This window comes from Loxodonta africana, chromosome 7, assembly GCF_030014295.1.
Source record: "Loxodonta africana isolate mLoxAfr1 chromosome 7, mLoxAfr1.hap2, whole genome shotgun sequence".
Classification (NCBI taxonomy): domain Eukaryota; kingdom Metazoa; phylum Chordata; class Mammalia; order Proboscidea; family Elephantidae; genus Loxodonta; species Loxodonta africana.
This window is the reverse complement of record NC_087348.1, coordinates 73,512,434-73,529,733: the sequence shown is the minus strand read 5'-3', so window position 1 is coordinate 73,529,733 and position 17,300 is coordinate 73,512,434. Positions and strand designations below refer to the sequence as shown.

Sequence of the window (17,300 nt, the reverse complement as noted above, 5' to 3'; positions counted from 1 at the left end):
TTCTACCTGGAGATACTATAAATCTAAGAAGAAAATAATTCAATTCAACTAGAATCCTAACCAATATAGCTGTGCATCGTTGTAATTTAGAGCTCTTTGGCAGTTGGAACAATGAGGAAATTCCTAGGGGATGACTGCCCTGAGGTGGTGGGAGAAGGTCTGGAGCCTAAAGATCATCACCTCACGTTTCACACAATTAGCACAGGGAGCTACTAGTGAGACCGTGACCGGAGGGAATGAGCCAAGAATTGGAGTCCTTGGAAATTTGAGAAGACAGAGACAAATCATGAAGAATAGGAAAAGCAAAATATCACAGAATGAAAAATTTTTTAAAAAGTAAAAACTAAGAAAAGATTACTTCTTCTAGTGTCTGGTTTGCATAACTAAAGCCACAAATTCTGATATGTTCACAAGCCCCTGGAAAAAACCTTGTTTTATCGGGGGTTATTCAGTTAGTGAGTCCGAGTGGTGTAAATGGTTAATGAGCTCTGCTGCTAACTGAAAGGTTGGTGGTTTGAGTCTACCTAGAGGCACCCCAAAAGAAAGGCCTGGTGATCTACTTCTGAAAAATCGGCCACTGAAAACCCTATGGAGCACAGTTCTACTCTGACATACAGTTCTACTGAGAATCAACTGGATGGCAACTGGTTGGTTTGGATTCAGTTAGTACCAATAGTACTTTAGCCTGTACATGCTTCTCAGAGTTTTCTCTCTTCCACAGAAGAGCCAAAGGTCATTTCCTTCTGATACAGATGCCAAAAGAGTTGCTTTTTATCTAAGGTCTTTATCTGTCTATTTGACAGAGAACAAAAGCCAATTGTGTGTGTTTGAGTTCCTAAGATAACTAGAGAATGACAGTTTGTTGGTACCTGGAATTGGCTAAAAGGCTCAGGAAATGAGGGACTAAACCCAAGACTATTCATGAGTTTACTCAGCTGAAGATTACCCTCCCAGATCCTTTGGTCCTTCTCATCCTCATACTCTAACTTCTAACCAAAGAAAATGGCCACAACATTAAATCTTTGACAATCTTTCAATAGAAGAATGGCTCCCTTTCTTAAGTACCTGAAAAGATGCTGATGTGATCTGCAGTCCTTCTTGCATATTCTGCTGTACCTGGTTCTGCATTGTGATCTTCTTCTCCTTGGTGACGGAGGCAATGGGAAAGCTCCGCACAACTGTCTGCTCACCAACTGGAGGAAGACAAGACTGACTCAACAACAGCACTGTTAAAGTCACTCTACTGCTCACTCTGTCCATCTTTGACGAAGAAAGGTATCTGGAAAGGGCAATGCCCGAGAATGCAGTGAAAGAAAATGGCATGATTCTAGAATATCATTCATTAATTTTATTCATGACAATTCTTTCCTGAGACACAATCCTTTCCCAGAGTGAAAGAGCTGTCATAGCCTGCCTGTCTTTATTCTTTCCACCTCCCCAACCTATTATATACCACAAAAGATCACCTGGTTTAAGGCAATCTTACAGGAAGGGCAGGTTTCATGCAGAAAAAAGAAGTATCCTCAAATATTGAAGACATCCAATACATTTAATGTAAGAATAAAGCAAAAGAGGAAAGGTTTTAAAATATGTATGTGGTAAAAGTTGCCTGCCTTAGTTATCTAGTGTTGCTCTAACAGAAATACCACAAGTGGATGGCTTTAACACATAGAAATTTATTCTCTCATAGTCTAGGAGGCTAGAAGTCCAAATTCAAGGTGCCAGCTCCAGGGGAAAGCTTTCTCTCTCTGTGGCCTCTGGGGGAAGGTCCTTGTCATCAATCTTGCCCTGGTCAAGGAGCTTCTCAGCATAGGGACCCTGGGTCCAAAGGATGCGCTATGCTCCTGGTGCTTCTTTCTTGGTGGTATGAGGTATGAGGGGTCCCCTGTCTGTCTGCTTGCTTCTCTCTTTTATATCTCAGAAGAAATTGGCTTAAAACACAATCTGATCTTGTAGACTGAGTCCTGCCTCATTACCATAACTGCTGCTAATCCTACCTCATTAACATCAAAGAGATAGCATTTACAGCACACAGGAAAATCACATCAGATGACAAAATGGTAGACAATGCACACAATAATGGGAATCATGGCCCAGCCAAGTTGACACACATTTTTGGGGGACACAATTCAATCCATGATAGTATTGATATATATCCTGATGTTATGAAGGTAAGAGTCTAGAAAAGTAGCAGCATGCACAGAACCTTCCTTGGAGAGATTACAGTTCCTCATGGGAGAGGAGAGTCATATTAAGAATATAACATATAAATAGCTCCTATGCTTGAGGGACCAAACTACAAGGGTTTGAATATTTCAGAAAAGAAGATCTCTGCATGCTAGATGGGTAGAGAATGATTTCTGGAAAAGTGAGAGGGAAGGTGAGCTTTGGAGAGGTTTTATGACTTGGATTTGCAGAGGGGAAAAGAAAGGACACTTCAGGCGGCAGTGTGAGTAAAAGCACAGGAGCAACAATGAGCCAGACCCCTCAGCTAGCAGGCCAGAGAGGTGAGATTTGAACTCACGTTTACCTGACTTAAGGGCCTGTATATTTATCTACTTATTATCATCAGGATTCTTCATTCCTTTGACCTACAAATCTCTAACTAGACAATTCTGACTATTCTCTTATGGCAGGCCCATACCCAGAGGTCAAGCAAAGTCAGGATGTACACAAGATTTAAATTCTAGGATTTATTAAACAACGTAAACTTATATAATATAGGTAAAATTAACAGATTTCTCAGTGGTATTAAAGGAGAAATTTTAAACTCGATATTTAAAAAGACAAATAAAAAGCAAGATTTCACACTACGTATAGCTTTCATTTCTTCAAGAGAAATAAATTACAGCAATTTAAACAACCACTCAAGTATCTCATATTTACATGCCTCAAATGTATGTTTGTGGCCACTGATCTCACAAAAGTCCTTGTATAAAAAATTATAAGTACTGTATATTTAGTTTTTTTTTTTTAAGTACTCTTGCTTTCAAATACAAATGTAATTTATGCATGGTAATATGAGGAGGCTGAGAAATGTTGCAGTTTTTCACTCTTTCAAAATAAGTATTTTCTGAACTATTCCTATGGATTGATTTTTTTTTTGTTGAATTTAATAAACTTTTTGTTTATTATATGGTATTCCAAGCAAACCCACTGCTGTTGATTCGATTCCAACTCATAGAGACCCTAAGGTGCAGAGAAGAACTACCCCACACAGTTTTCAAGGCTGTAAATCTTTTCAAAAGCAGACTGCCACATCTTTCTCCCACTGAGTGGCTGGTGGGTTTAAATCACTGACCTTTCAGGTAGCAGCTGAGCGCTTTACCAACTGCGCCACCAGGCATCCTTACATTCTATCCAACCAAGGGATTACGCAACTTTGAACTTTTAAAGAAGATACATTTTATTCATCTGAAATTCACTGCCTAACACAATGCATGGATTCCTGGGTGGCGCAAATGACTAACTAGCCAAAAGGCTGGTGGTTTGAAACCACCCACAGGGACCTTGAAGACAGGCTGGGCAATCTGCCTCTGAAAGGTTACAGCCTTGAAAAGCCCACAGAACAGTTCTACTTTGTACACACTTGGGCTGCCATGAGTTGGAACTGACTCAACACCAACCACCACCACCACTGCCACCACCCCATGCCAATGCATAGTTCATAGTGCACACTCATCAAATCTTACTGAATGAGTAATGTTAGAGCAGGAAGGCACTTTACTAACCACCTGGCCCAGTGGTTCTCAGTCCTCAGTAGGCATCACAATCAACTGTGGAACTGAAGAAACAGACAGATGCCTGGGTCTCCCATTCCTCTCTCTCCAGATTCTAATTCAAATGTTTGAGGGTTGGGACCAGAAATTGGTATTTCTTTTTTAAATCATCCCAGATAATTCAAAATATGTAGCCAAGGTTGAAAGCCACTGAACTACCACCAATCAAGCCTAATTTCCTAATTTTATAAAAGAGGAAACTGAAGTCCAGAGAGGTTAGGTGATTTATTTAAGCTATCCAGATTGTTCAATAGCACTATCAGGGTCCAAATTTAAGCTTCTTGACCTGGAGTCCAATAGTTTCACCCAAAACCTTATACTGCCCTGCCCATCAACCAGAATATTTTATTTAGAGACTACAGTAATTTTTCCATCAGCTGTCTGTCAGATTGTTGTATTGTGGTAGCTTGTGTGTTGCTATGATGTTGGAAGTTATGCCACTGGTTTTCAAATACAGCAGGGTCATCAATGGTAGATAGGTTTCGGTGGAGCTTCCAGACTAAGACAGACCAGGAAAAAAGGCCTGGCAATTGACTTCTCAAAATCAGCCAATGGAAATCCTATGGTACAGACTCCGACTCGTTTACTTTGGATGTGTCATCAGAAGGGACTGACCACTGGGGAAGGACATCATTGTTTGGTAAAGTGGGGGCCAGCAAAGGTGAAGGAAACCCTCAGGGAGATGGACTGACACAATGGCCACAAAATGGACTCAAATACATCATGAAGACAGTGCAGGGCCGGGCACCATTTCATTTTATTATACATGGGGTCGCTATGTGTTTGAGACGGCAACAAACAACACCACCAGTGACTGTAAAAAGATTATGAAGATTACTTCTCGATAGGGCATGCTATTTCTTTCTAATATAAAAAAACAAACCAAACTCGTTGGTGTCGAGTCGATTCCAACTCACAGAGACCCTATAGGACAGAGTAGAACTGGCCCATAGAATTTCTAAGCAGTGCCTGGTGGATTCTAACTGCCAACCTTTTGGTTAGCAGCCATAGCTCTTAACCACTACGCCACTAGGGTTTCGTCTTTCTAATATAGGAGGTTGAATACAGTAATAGGAAATAGGCAGAAATAAAAGTTGAGGGGTTTAGTGTCCGGCTACCACCAATGACAGCCTTGGCAGGGAACACGACACAGAGTCCCTGATGGAGCAGGAGAAAAGTGGGGTACAGAACTCAAATTCTAGTAATAAGACCAGACTTAATGGTCTGACTGTGACTGGAGGGACCCCAGAAGACATGGCCCCTGGACGCTCTGTTAGCCCAAAACTAAAACCCTTTCTGAGGCCAACTCTTCAGACAAAGATCAGACTGAACTATAAGATATAAGATGATACTTGTGAAGAGTGTGCTTTTTAGTTCAAGTAGATAACATGAGACTAACTGGGCAGCTCCTGTCTGGAGATGAGATGAGAAGGGCAGAAGCTGGCTGAATGGACATGGGAAACACAGGGTGGAAAGAAGTGTGCCGTCATATTATAGCCAAGAGCAACTAGGGTCACATAACAATGTGTGTATAAATTTTTGTACGAGAAACTAACGCAAACTGTAAACTTCCACTTAAAACACAATTAAAAAATAAGCCAAGGGGGTTTAGTAAGTAGGAAGTTGTCTGCTAAGAAACTGTGTTGCACAACCTTTGATTCTTCTTACATTCTTCCACAAAAGGGATCACGCATGTGGAAGACCTTAGCTTTACAGTTAACTGCAGAACTTAGAAACCTGGGGCAACCCAGCAGCTGGATACTGTTAATATGCCTAGTTCATAGTACGCTGCCTCATGAAATTATGATTGTTTCAGCTAACAAATCCTCGATTTACTATTTAGAAGATACCTCTGGTTCTTCCAGTAAAAACCTGCGATCCAAGTATCATTAGCTATTGCCAGATAAAAGTATTCTGAAAGAACTTGTTGGCAAAAGGCTTATTTAGAATCTGAATGATCTATAAATCACTGCCCACAGACCGAATCAAAACCTCATGTACCACAGAGATATCCCTGTACTGACGGCATATCATTAGCCATACCTAGCTGATCATGGGGAGTTCCCCTGAACAGAATTCTGTATGTGGTGAGGAACAAGGCTCCTTCTGCTGGCAGGAGCTGAGGGCCTCCAAGAAGGCCTCCAGTGGCTTCTTCTCTTCCATCAGGATCCAGCAGGACTCGAAGACCTTCACAAACAATTTCTTCTCCTGGCAGCAGTGCAGGTCTAAGAATCTTGGGCTAACAACAGGGAAAAAATTTTAAACACAATTTCTATCTGGCTTCTAACACTTAAATGAAGGTGATCTTTTCAGTTCCAGACCCAAAAATCTTCAGTCAGAATTTCCAAATTTTCCATTTGCCAAAATGACAAAACAGATTTGGAAAGACAGAGAAATGAAGGTTTCCTCACCCAGGTGTGAAAAGGTTCTTTGCAGCATTGCTTTTTAACAGTAAAATCATTGAAATAGCCTAAGTCTTTGAAACATCTATTCCATAGAACATGTCATAACCATTAAAAAAATGAGGCAGATCTACTAGTGTTGATATAGAAAGATACCCAGAATACAAAAGAAGTTGCAAGCCATTACGTATAATTGATCTCATTTTTGAAAAAAGAGAGAAAAAAAAAAATCGTGAGAATTTGAACCACACTGTTACAGGTAGTGATATCTTAGGTAAGGGTGGAGGAGAAGGTGAGGGTAGGGAGGGCCATGGAGGACTTTTACTTTATACAATGTGTATTTCTTTAATACATGACTTTTATACAAAGAGCTTTCATAAAGTAAAAAAAAAAACAAATACTTTAAAAATGAATGACCTGGAGGCCATGGTCCCCAGACCTTCTGTTAGCCCAAGACAGGAACCATTCCCAAAGCCAATTCTTCAGACAGGGATTGGACTGGAACATGGGATGGAAAATGATACTGGTGAAGAATGAGCTTCTCGGATCAAGTAGACACATGAGACTATGTGGGCAGCTCCTGTCTGGAGGGGAGATGAGAGGGCAGAGGGGGCCAGAAGCTGCCCGAATGGACATGAGGAGAAAGAGTAGAGGGAAGGACTGTGCTGTCTCATTAGGGGAGAGCAATTAGGAGTGTATAGCAAGGGGTATGTAAATTTTTGTATGAGAGACTGACCCGATTTGTAAACTTTTGCTTGAAGCACAATAAAAATTAATTGGAAAAAAAAAGAAAAAAGGCCTGGCCTTCCAGGCATTTATTGAGAATTAACACAATAAATTGCCAAGTAATGAGTATTTAAGCATCTTGGGAAATCCTGACTCATTATCCTTCACGTCATGAACCACATGGTACACTCTTCTGAAGAGTTCAGTGCTAGGAAAAAATTCTCTCCTGAAGATCTAATATGTTTTTTTTTTTTTAACTAAGCAATAAAAAGCATAATTCAGCATTATTCTTTTTGTTGGCTCTTGGAAGCTCAGAACTAAATTTAAGGCCAAAGTATAATGATCATTGTATCTCAGATTTCTCACAGAATTACCTTTCTAACATCTGACTTGTGATCTCTCCTTTGAATTTATTTTTCATAGTTCTGTTCTATAGGTAAGGGGTCGTGAACTCTATTTCACAGACTGGTGGCAGCCTAGCTGCAAAATAATCATCTTACAGGCTTGTCAAAATACAGATTTCCAGGCCATGTCCCAGGGTATTCCAATTCAGGAGGCAGGGTCGGGTTTGGGAGTCTGAATTTTTAATATACTCCAAGATACTTGTGATGTACAACCAGATTCAGGAACCTGGCATTTTCATGGTACGTGCCTTAAATCCTTTTATGGAAGTAGGCAGGGCATAACATCTTGGGTCGAGTTTGGAAGTTAGAACTGTACATAATTTATACCCTGCCTATAAAAGTAGACTCAACAGAGGCTATTATTGCTCCTCTGTTGAATCCACTGTTCCTATTTCAGTACCTTTTTATAAGGATCTACAAGACAAACTCCTCTGAAAGTTTAAAGTATCATTTAAACTAGAGCTGCTCTCTGAAAAAAGGTAAAGGAAGGCATTTTCTGGGGCACAACAGTCTATTGTTGCTGTTTTTAAGAAGAGATGCTATCCGCTGAAAGCGTGACGTCTGGGATGATTACCTTCTGTATTGGCGGAAGTCTTCTGCTCTCTCGATGCACTGCTTCTAGGGTTTCAATGTGCATAGCTACAATTCCTAGGATGAATCAGAGCATTGAAAATGAAAAAGCACAACACAAATAAAATAAAAACAAATTGTAAATAATTTAGAATTAAAAACTAATCAAAACATAAATAAACAGCATGGCTAAACTACATGGAAGACAAGTATTACAGGTCGTTAGCTGGAAACACTAGACCCACAAGTAAAGTTCTCACTCAATTATTCTGAGTCTCTAATATCTGCAAAGTGATTACCTGGTATCATGCAATGAAGGCTCTTGATGTGATCCTGGGTAACTCCACTCTCCGTACAAACCTTGTCAATAAATCGGGTAATGAAACGCACAACAGAATTGGCAATGTCATTATTCTCTGAATCTTCAAATCCACTTTCTGTATCATAGCTCTCAGCTACACTTCCTGCAATACTAAGAAAGTCAAGGAAAGAAATCACAGTCATCCTGTAAATGCAACAAATGACTCCTTTATCTTAGTTAATTTACACAGCAATTTAAACTTGCTCAAAGAGATGTATACTCAAGTAGGGGGCTCACTTAATTCCACGGCTGCTTTATAATGATAGTCATGAAACATGATGCTATATTTACCCATATTTGGAAGCTACTGTTAGGAATTGTCCTTTGGACCCTGATTTGTTTTTGGAAGGAATACCTCTGTCACTCTCCCAAAACAAACTGAGGAACCATGGAAAAGAAAGTCAAAGGGGATACTAATTAATTATCTAAACCTTCTAAAAAAACTTGCACTCCCAAATTAATTACCACACAGAGCCAGACAAAGTAATATGGCTATCTTTGGCAGCTGGAAAAAAATTCCCTGGTAGGCAAAGTAAAAGAACTTTTTTCAGCAAATAGCATATTCTTTCAAATGAAAGGACAAAAGTATCCTATAAACCCTCTTCTTGGCCAATATTTATCTCTCTCTCTGAGTGAATCAATCTTTTTGGCCACTATGAAGCTATCATTATTCTGTAGGTGATAAAATCATACCAGAGAAGTAAGCAAATTTGCTGCCCTTACTACTTAATTCAACTCCCAGTATTCAACAAATACTCCTGGCTCCTAAGCCTTCTGTTAGGCTGCTATCATGAAAAAAAAGTCCTTTGCCCGTTCTAACCTACTCAGTTCTCTTTACTTCAAATCCAACCACACAACCAAGTCAGTGTTAAAGCTAAGCACCAAATTTGGCCATCACATCATCCCCAAACCTCACAGAGCTTAGTTAGGTGCCTTCGCTACTCACTACGTAGCCTGAAAGAACTGGATCATCTATAACGACAACTTTAAAAGGAAAGGAAGATACAGTTATTCATGGTCATAATGGGGATCAACTTGACTGCCAGTGGGAGACAGGCTGGGGAGGGAGAGTGGGGATAGAGTATGTAATATTTTAAGAATCAAGCAAATGACGAAACGGGTCTCATGAGCAGCAAAGAAATGTGAAGGAAACATCATTTCAGGAAGATTCTTGCGGCAGTAAGGGCAGAATAAACTAGAGGCAGGTGAGAGAGGAATTAAAAAAAAAACAAACTCCAGCTGAGAGACTGATATAATAGTCTGGTTTGAAGTGAGGAGGGCCTGGGCTATATTGTCCGCATAAAATAATGGAGGAATTAGAAACCTTGACCACGAAGAAATAAGAGCTCTGTGCAGTTGACTGTATGGTGCAAAATGCTGACTCCAAGTTGTCTAGCCTGGAAGACCAGAAAGCGCTGAGGTGTTGTTGACAAAAATGAAGTGCTTGGGAGAGGGAGATTGAGAGGTCGAGGCCAGAGTTGTAAGCCTGTAGATGAACTCTGTGTGAGAGTATGAACAGCATGGCAGAGCGACTGAGAATGGCAAGAGAAGAGGAACTGCCTGAAATGGCCTGAGAAGAACTACCAGAATGATATAACATCACTGAAAACCTAAAAGGATAGAATTTCATTACTGCTGGGGTGATAAGTTCATTTATTCATTCATTTAATTATTTGTTTAACCAAATATTTATTGAGTGCCTACTATGTACAAAGATGCTAGGCATACAGCAGTGAACAAAACAAAGAAGACAGAGAATAAGCTAACAGATAAAAATGGAAAACGTCATGAAAGAAAAATAATGCAACGTAGGGGATGGAGGTGCTATTTAAGTCAGGGATGGCATTCGAACAGAAACCTAAATGCAGCGAGGCAGTGATTCTTATGACAATTTAGGGAAAGGGTATTCCAGAGGGAAGGAACAGCAAGTACAAGGTAGTGGAGTGTTTGAACATTAGCAGAGATACCAGTCTGGCTGACAGAAAAGTGACCAGAAATAAGGTCAGATCAGTAGCCAAAGCCTGTGGGGCTTTGTAGACCATGCTAAAGACTTTGGGTTTTATTTTTCAGTGGTATGGAAAGTCATTGGAGGGTTCAGAGCAAGTTATGGTTGAGGACATGATTACAGGCAAATACAACAGATAAGCTCAGAAAAAGGAGGGCTCAGAAACAATCATTCTGGTAAGAAGGAACTGACCCGTAATTTTTCAGTGCACTTTCTCTAATGTGCTATGGCAGGAGGTGATTGAAGGCTGGATCAGTGGTGGGTGAGAAATTTGAAAAAATGGGCCACGAAAGAGAAGACAGTTTGGGAAAGGTGATTAGGAATAGTAGGATGAGGTGAAGGTCTTTTAATAGAAAAGAGACAAGTAAGTCTGAAGGTAGGAAAAAATGGGCAATTTTTTAAATAGGTAGGGCAGTATTTTCTCTAAACGCTTTATATCCTCTCCTAAGCTCAGACTAGCCCCCGAAAAGGTGGGTCTGTGTGTGTCCACAGTTTAGTACCTGTTTGTGACAATGCTGTTGCTTCCACTTTCCCAGTCACCTGGGGCCGATGTTCTTAGGAGCTTGTTTTTACTTGTGTCTAGTGGAACCAGTAGGTTGACCATGAGGTTTGCAAAGTGAATGGCCTGACAGAAGACAGTGCTTTCCTCACGCTGAACCAACTCCTGCTGTGTTGACTTGCTAAGAGTAGGCCAAAGGCGGAGCTGCTCGGCTGCAAGGTCCATTGCTGTCTTTTCCTGAAATTGGTCATCGGGAAGCTTATCCTAAAAAACAAAGCAACATAATCCAAGGGAGAACATCCAGCAGTTCACATGAGCTTAAAAAACATGGCAAATGTTTTAATAATTCTTCTATTAAATACCTGTATCAGGAAAAATGAAAACATACTAACAAACATAACAACAACAAAACAAAACTCAGCCTTCTCTGTTTCTATATCCAGTTGGTGTCAAGTGGAACCACCTGACAAACCAATGGAAGCAGAAACAAAGCACAGATGGATTTGTTTCTCATTTCTAACATCTCACTGTGTCTATTATCTCCATGGCTTCATCCCTTTCGAGCTACCAGTTACAACAATTGTTGATTTAAAGTTCCTACAAATGCTCAGGTCTGAATGGAGTATCATTCACTAATATTCTGATATGCTTCTTTTCTTCTGCCCTTTGGGAGGAGATGGAATGACCAAAGTCAGAAAAACTACAGCTAGATTCCTTTGTAAATGTGGGAGTCAAACATTATTGTCCACTTGGATATGTAGGGGATGATGGGAATTTTAAAAGAGTTGTCCTGGTATGCTGAAGAGTTAACAATAAAGTAACCCACACCTGCATAGCACTTTATAGCTTGCGACAAGCTGGTACATCTATGGACTCGCTTGTATTTAACTTAGGGCTAGAGACAGACTTACTTAGACGGGAGGATACAGAAACAGTAACATGTGTTCGCTCTACAAATGCTTTTGAGATATACCAATGTCAGCATCACTGGTGTTCTGTGCTGTTGAGTTGATGCTGATTCATAACGATCATATAGGACAGAGTAGAACTGCCCTGTAGGGTTTCCTAGGCTGTAATCTTTATAGGAGCAGATCACCAGGTCTTTTCTGCTGTGGAGCCACTGGTGGGTTTGAACCTCTGACCTTTTGGTTAGCAGCCAAGTGCTTAACCATTGCACTACCAGGGCTCCTTAATGTCAGCATTATAGATGCTTAAAAAACTATCAAAAGCACCCCACGAGCCCAATTATTTCTGGAGCAATGACTCCAAACTAACAGTCTCTGCATCTGTTACAAGCTACCCCTTAACCACGTACATTTGGTGCTTTAAAAGAAAAAAATTGGGTTTTAAATTATATTAAGCAAACAATTCATACTAACAGTACACAAAAATAGTTTGGAACATCATGTTAGACAGTGCTATCTGTTATTAAGGTTTTGTTTCTTATCATACTCAATAACAGTACAGTAATGTTTAAAATTACATGAAGTATAGAAATATTTGAATTCTACAGGGAAGTTTCTGTTAGATATCTAGGTTCATTTACCTCACATAACATAAGGCCAATTTAAATGGAGAATGATGGAAAGAGTCAGCAACAATGTATTAGCCCAGCATGGGAAAATAAAAATTACTCTGAAGGGAATCAACATTGATAAACAGCCTTCAAGGCTGCTTGAAGTTCAATTCATGAGGATGATAATTTCTAACATTTAGTATTTACTATGTGTCAGATACTCTTTACACGTATTAGACATTAAAATCTTAAAATAATCATATCTAGTCATTTTGCCAGTGAGGGAACTAAAAAGCACAGAGACAACATGACTTGCCCAAGTTCAGACAGCTAATAAATAACATTTTAAAATTTCGTAATATTTCAAATGACTCTTTCAAATTAAAAATAATTTTCTTGTTTATATGCTGATAAAATATACACGAATATACAGAATGTTACTAAAAGAAGACCTAGATTTTATTGCTGACAAATATTTTGAGCAAAACGACTGAATTTTACATTTATTTTAGATTCAATTAACTTTAATTGGACATTTATTAAAGGAAGTTAATTGCACAGAGACAATGCATAGGTATTTTAGGTGTGCTCTTTCTGTTCAACTTCCTATAGTTGTTTCTAGTGAATTTCTATTTGTTCAAACACAATAAAACAATCCGAGCGCTAAAGAACTATATTAAAAAATTATTGTGGAAGAATGTAATGACAAAAATCAACAGAAGGAAGCAGCTCACCACAGGGCTCCCTAAAGTAAACCCCAAATATACTGGTAGGAAAAGGCTAGATTTCCTCTTGCCCTGGGGATATCTGCATGAGCTTTCCGGAAAGCCACAATTCTAACTCCATACAAAACCTTCCTTCTCTTATCTTACCTTTTGCTTCAGATGTGGAGCATGATTGTCTTCCTTGGCAGAGAGACACAGGGAGCGAACCTGTTCCTGTACAGCATTGTAAAAGGTTGTCTCCCAAAACTGCTGATTAGTCCAAATGGGGTGGTCCTGTACACAGGTGTAAGCAAACTGGCTGACTCCAGGGGCAAGTTTCTGTGAGAACACACAACATACATCATCACAGGGCTGACAGAGTTCACAGTTCAGAAGGTCACAGAGGCTACAGTTAACCATAAATGTGATCAACGGATTTCTCTAAAAAGTATCTTATGTTAGTATAGGCTCGGCAATCAGCCACTTACTCGTTTTTCATTGGTAATGTTGGGCTTGCGAACAAATCCTTTAGGGTATCAGTTACTTTATTAAAATGGTCATAACAACACCTAAAAATCAAAGTTGCTATATGAATAAGAGAATATATGAAAGTATCTAGCACTGTATTGGGCACAGAGTAGGCACTGTAGAGTTGGTAGCTGTTATCAGTATTAGGACATATAATAAAATCCATCACAATCTAAACATAAAACTCCAGATGATTCAAAATTTCCTCTACTTGGTTTTAGAGTGTATTTTTGGGCAGTAAACGAAATGTCCACAGCTTGGCCTTACAAACAGAATGAGGGCATACCACGCATTTCAGACTCAGGAGGACTTATACCCTTCCTACTGCTCAGTCTAGCCTACTACCAAGGCTGCTGCCTGACTCACAAACTCTCTAGAAAACTGTCCTGGGCTTCAAGGGCATTTTCTGGTAACCAAATCCGGGCCTGGGAAGGTAACCTCAAACCAAATGTCCTTCCTTTCCAGGACTCCCTGCTGGGCTTCAGAGTAAGAGTAAACCCAAGAAGTGATTAACCAGGAAGGGATGGAAAACAAACTCTGCAGACACTTGGTGGGCACTTTAAATACTCAGTGGCAACTAACAACAACAATAATATAATACTAAGAATCTTTCTTATAAGATGTTCATTATTATCCCTAATTTAAGGAAGATAAAACAGAAGTTATGAGGCAAAAGGTAGTTCATTTCTTAGGGATTCATAACATGTATAAGACACCTGGCAAAATTTATATGCTTAATACATGCTAATTTCCTTCTTAGTCTAGATCAGACTAAACCTAGAGCTGGCAGAGGCGTGATGCATACCATGAAATGTGGCACTGGCATCAATGGAGGCAGGCTGGCTGTGATTTTGCCTGTGAGAATCTCTGTGTAATTCTGCATCCCACATGTAAGTCTCTTTCAAGATAGACCTATACACTGCTGTTGAGGTAATCTGCTATAAGCCCAGAACAATTCTCCCTATGAGGTGGCTATAAGCTGGGGCTGACCGTGAAGTAAAAGGAGTTTTCCAAAAGGAAGCTGTACAAGGATCATTGATGGTCTTCACAATGCCTGTCTGGCTCATTTAAGACAGAGCTAGTACCTGTGGAAAATCATGAACAAAACGTGTGTGGTTCTATACGTGCGTAAGCAGAAGCGACATAGTGTATGACATGTTCCTTCTATACTCTGCATAAAGATACTTGGGACTTGAGTTACATTTTTTTTTTTTTGGCCCCTAAGGACTTTGGATGGAAACCCTGGTGGTATAGCAGTTAAGAGCTATATCTGCTAACCAAGAGGTTGGCAGTTTGCATCCACCAGGTGCTCCCTGGAAACCCTATGAGGCAGTTCAACTCTGTCCTACAGGGTCGCTATGAGTTGGAATCGACTTGATGCCAACGGGTTTGGTTTTTGGTTTTATAAGGACTTTGAGGACTAACAATTACCTCGACAGCAGTACACAGGCCTATTTTGAAAGAGATTTTAAAGGATGAAATTTTAGTAAAAGTGTAATATTCAATGGCCTTTCCCATGAGTATAGTTAGAAGTAGTACTATCTCTTAAAAATGCAATAAGTTCTCACACACTTTTAAGATCAACACTCCAAAAAAGTTATTACTAATTACAAAGCTCTTATTGAAACTTGACAGAGCTTTATAGGAATCTGAGAGTGTAATGAAACCCTGCCTTCCTCCTTCAGCCTTTTCGTCACTGATGTACATTCACTTTCCTTGGCACGTATCAATTGATGTTATCTTCCTATTTATCCACAAACTAAAAGTGAATATGCAAAAACTGTAAATGCTCCCAGATAGAAATATGGAGCAAAACAGAGTGAAAGTATCTCAAAGGGTCAGAACCCACAGTCTGTGTACTAGGTGAAAATTTATAGGGTAAAGTGATTAGAGAATAAACACTTTTGGTGGCAAGATGGTCATAAGTGGCTATGGCATCTGATGTGTGCATAAGAAATAATTAATTCTCAAATAATTCTATTATTATTATTTGCCAAACATAAAATCTGCCTTTCTGTGTCATTTCTTGCTGTCTTCTTAACTGCAAGCAAGAGTGTACTGTACAGTGTCCATCACTGTAAGTATGGGCAAGGCCACTGCACTGATGTACAGGTGTGTTCTCAGGAACAGCAGAGGGCAGTAACATCTTATTCTGCCTAGACTCCATTATAGCATGAGAGTGTTCTTGTTAGCTGATGTTGCTTGCTGCCATAGGGCCCTGACTTATGGCAACCACATGCACAACAGAATGAAACTCTGCCTGGTCCTGTGCCATCCCCGTAATTGATTGTAGACTGAACCATTATGATCCACAGGCTGATTTTCAGAAGTAGATCACTAGGCCTTTCTTCCTAGTTCATCTTAGACTAGACGCTCTATCGAAATCTATTCGGCATCATAGCAACACATGATCTACCACTGGCAGGCAAGTGTGATAGGCAACTGCAAAAACGGAGCTCTGTAGTCTGACTGGGCTAGGAAGTGAGTAGTAAGTTGAATACTGTGTGTTCACTATACATTTGACAGATCCTATAAAAAAAAATTTTTTTTTTTTTATAAAGAAAATCTCAGCTGTCAGTTTGTCATACTGTGGTGGCTTGTATGTTGCTGTGATGCTGGAAGGTATGCCCCCAGTACTGAAGTTGTCAAGGATTTCATTTCACTTGGATCCACAATCAATGCCCACGGAAGTAGTGATCAAGAAATCAAACGACATATTACATTGGACAAATCTGCTGCAAAAGACCTCTTAAAGTGTTAAAAAAACAAAGATGTGACTTTGAGGACTAAGGTGAGCCTGACTCTAAGCCATGGTATTTTTAATCGCCTCACACACACATGAAAGCTGGACAATGAGTAAAGAAGATGAAGAATAATTAATGCATTTGAATTATCGTGTTGGCAGAGGATACTGAATATACCATGGACTGTCAAAAAATGAATGAATCTGTCTTGGAAGAAGTACAGCCAGAATGCTCCTTAAAAGAGGATGGCGAGACTTCCTCTCATATACTTTGAACATGTTATCGGGAGGAACCAGTCCCTGGAGAAGGACATCATGCTTGGTAAAGGGTCAACAAAAGAGATGAAGACCCTCAACGAGATGGACTGACACAGTGGCTGCAACAATGGGCTCAAACACAGCAAGGACTCTGAGGATGGCAAAAACTCAGCAGTGTTTCGTTCTGTTGTGCATAGATAGGGTCGCTATGAGTTGGAATTGACTTGAAGGCACCTAACAACAACATAAAGAAAATGGATTTGCCCAAGGTCACACAACAAGTTGGGTAGGAGAAAAGGGAACAGAAATGAAGCTTTCTATTATTCGTCAATATTTCTGTAAGATACAAAAATCATGGTATTTTACAAAACAAAGCTATAATTATCTAGAGAAAGATGTAAGGAGATTTTTTTTAGGACTTCAGATTCAGTATATTTTATGATTGTAGCAACAGACTCAATCCACTCTGGGTGTGAGATGGTGGTGGTGGATGGTGGTAGAGAATACTGTTGTTAAATGACACTTCTCTTTTTCCCTTTGATTCTGGCAACAATATTTACTTTACATTTCATAATAATTCTTATGATTCTGTCCTAGAGAAACAAGTGATGTTTTGCCATGTAATTTCATGAGATGTTTAAGAATGTGTTGATTTCCTTCCTTATCTGGAAAAAATATCCCTGAAAGTACTAGATTAAGCAATGCCATTCATTTTCCACAAAGCTTTTAAAGGAAACCCAGCATGGGACAGGATATGAAGAATAAACTCACAGGGCTCACCAACCAGCAGGTCAAACTCAAATCC

General features: G+C 39.7%; 1 protein-coding gene across 6 annotated transcripts in view; it reads right to left on the bottom strand.

The window, feature by feature from the left end:
- Positions 1–17,300, bottom strand: part of SBF2 (SET binding factor 2) — a 518,200-nt gene that overhangs the window by 83,058 nt on the left and 417,842 nt on the right. For all 6 annotated transcript variants that reach the window (XM_064288443.1, XM_064288439.1, XM_064288442.1 and 3 more), the window contains 6 exons: positions 13,135–13,305; positions 10,748–11,010; positions 8,181–8,353; positions 7,886–7,959; positions 5,823–6,018; positions 1,066–1,193 (listed from right to left, as the gene is read on the bottom strand). In XM_064288443.1, coding sequence (XP_064144513.1) covers positions 1,066–1,193; positions 5,823–6,018; positions 7,886–7,959; positions 8,181–8,353; positions 10,748–11,010; positions 13,135–13,305 — 1,005 coding nt within the window. The remainder of the gene's footprint in view (positions 1–1,065; positions 1,194–5,822; positions 6,019–7,885; positions 7,960–8,180; positions 8,354–10,747; positions 11,011–13,134; positions 13,306–17,300) is intronic.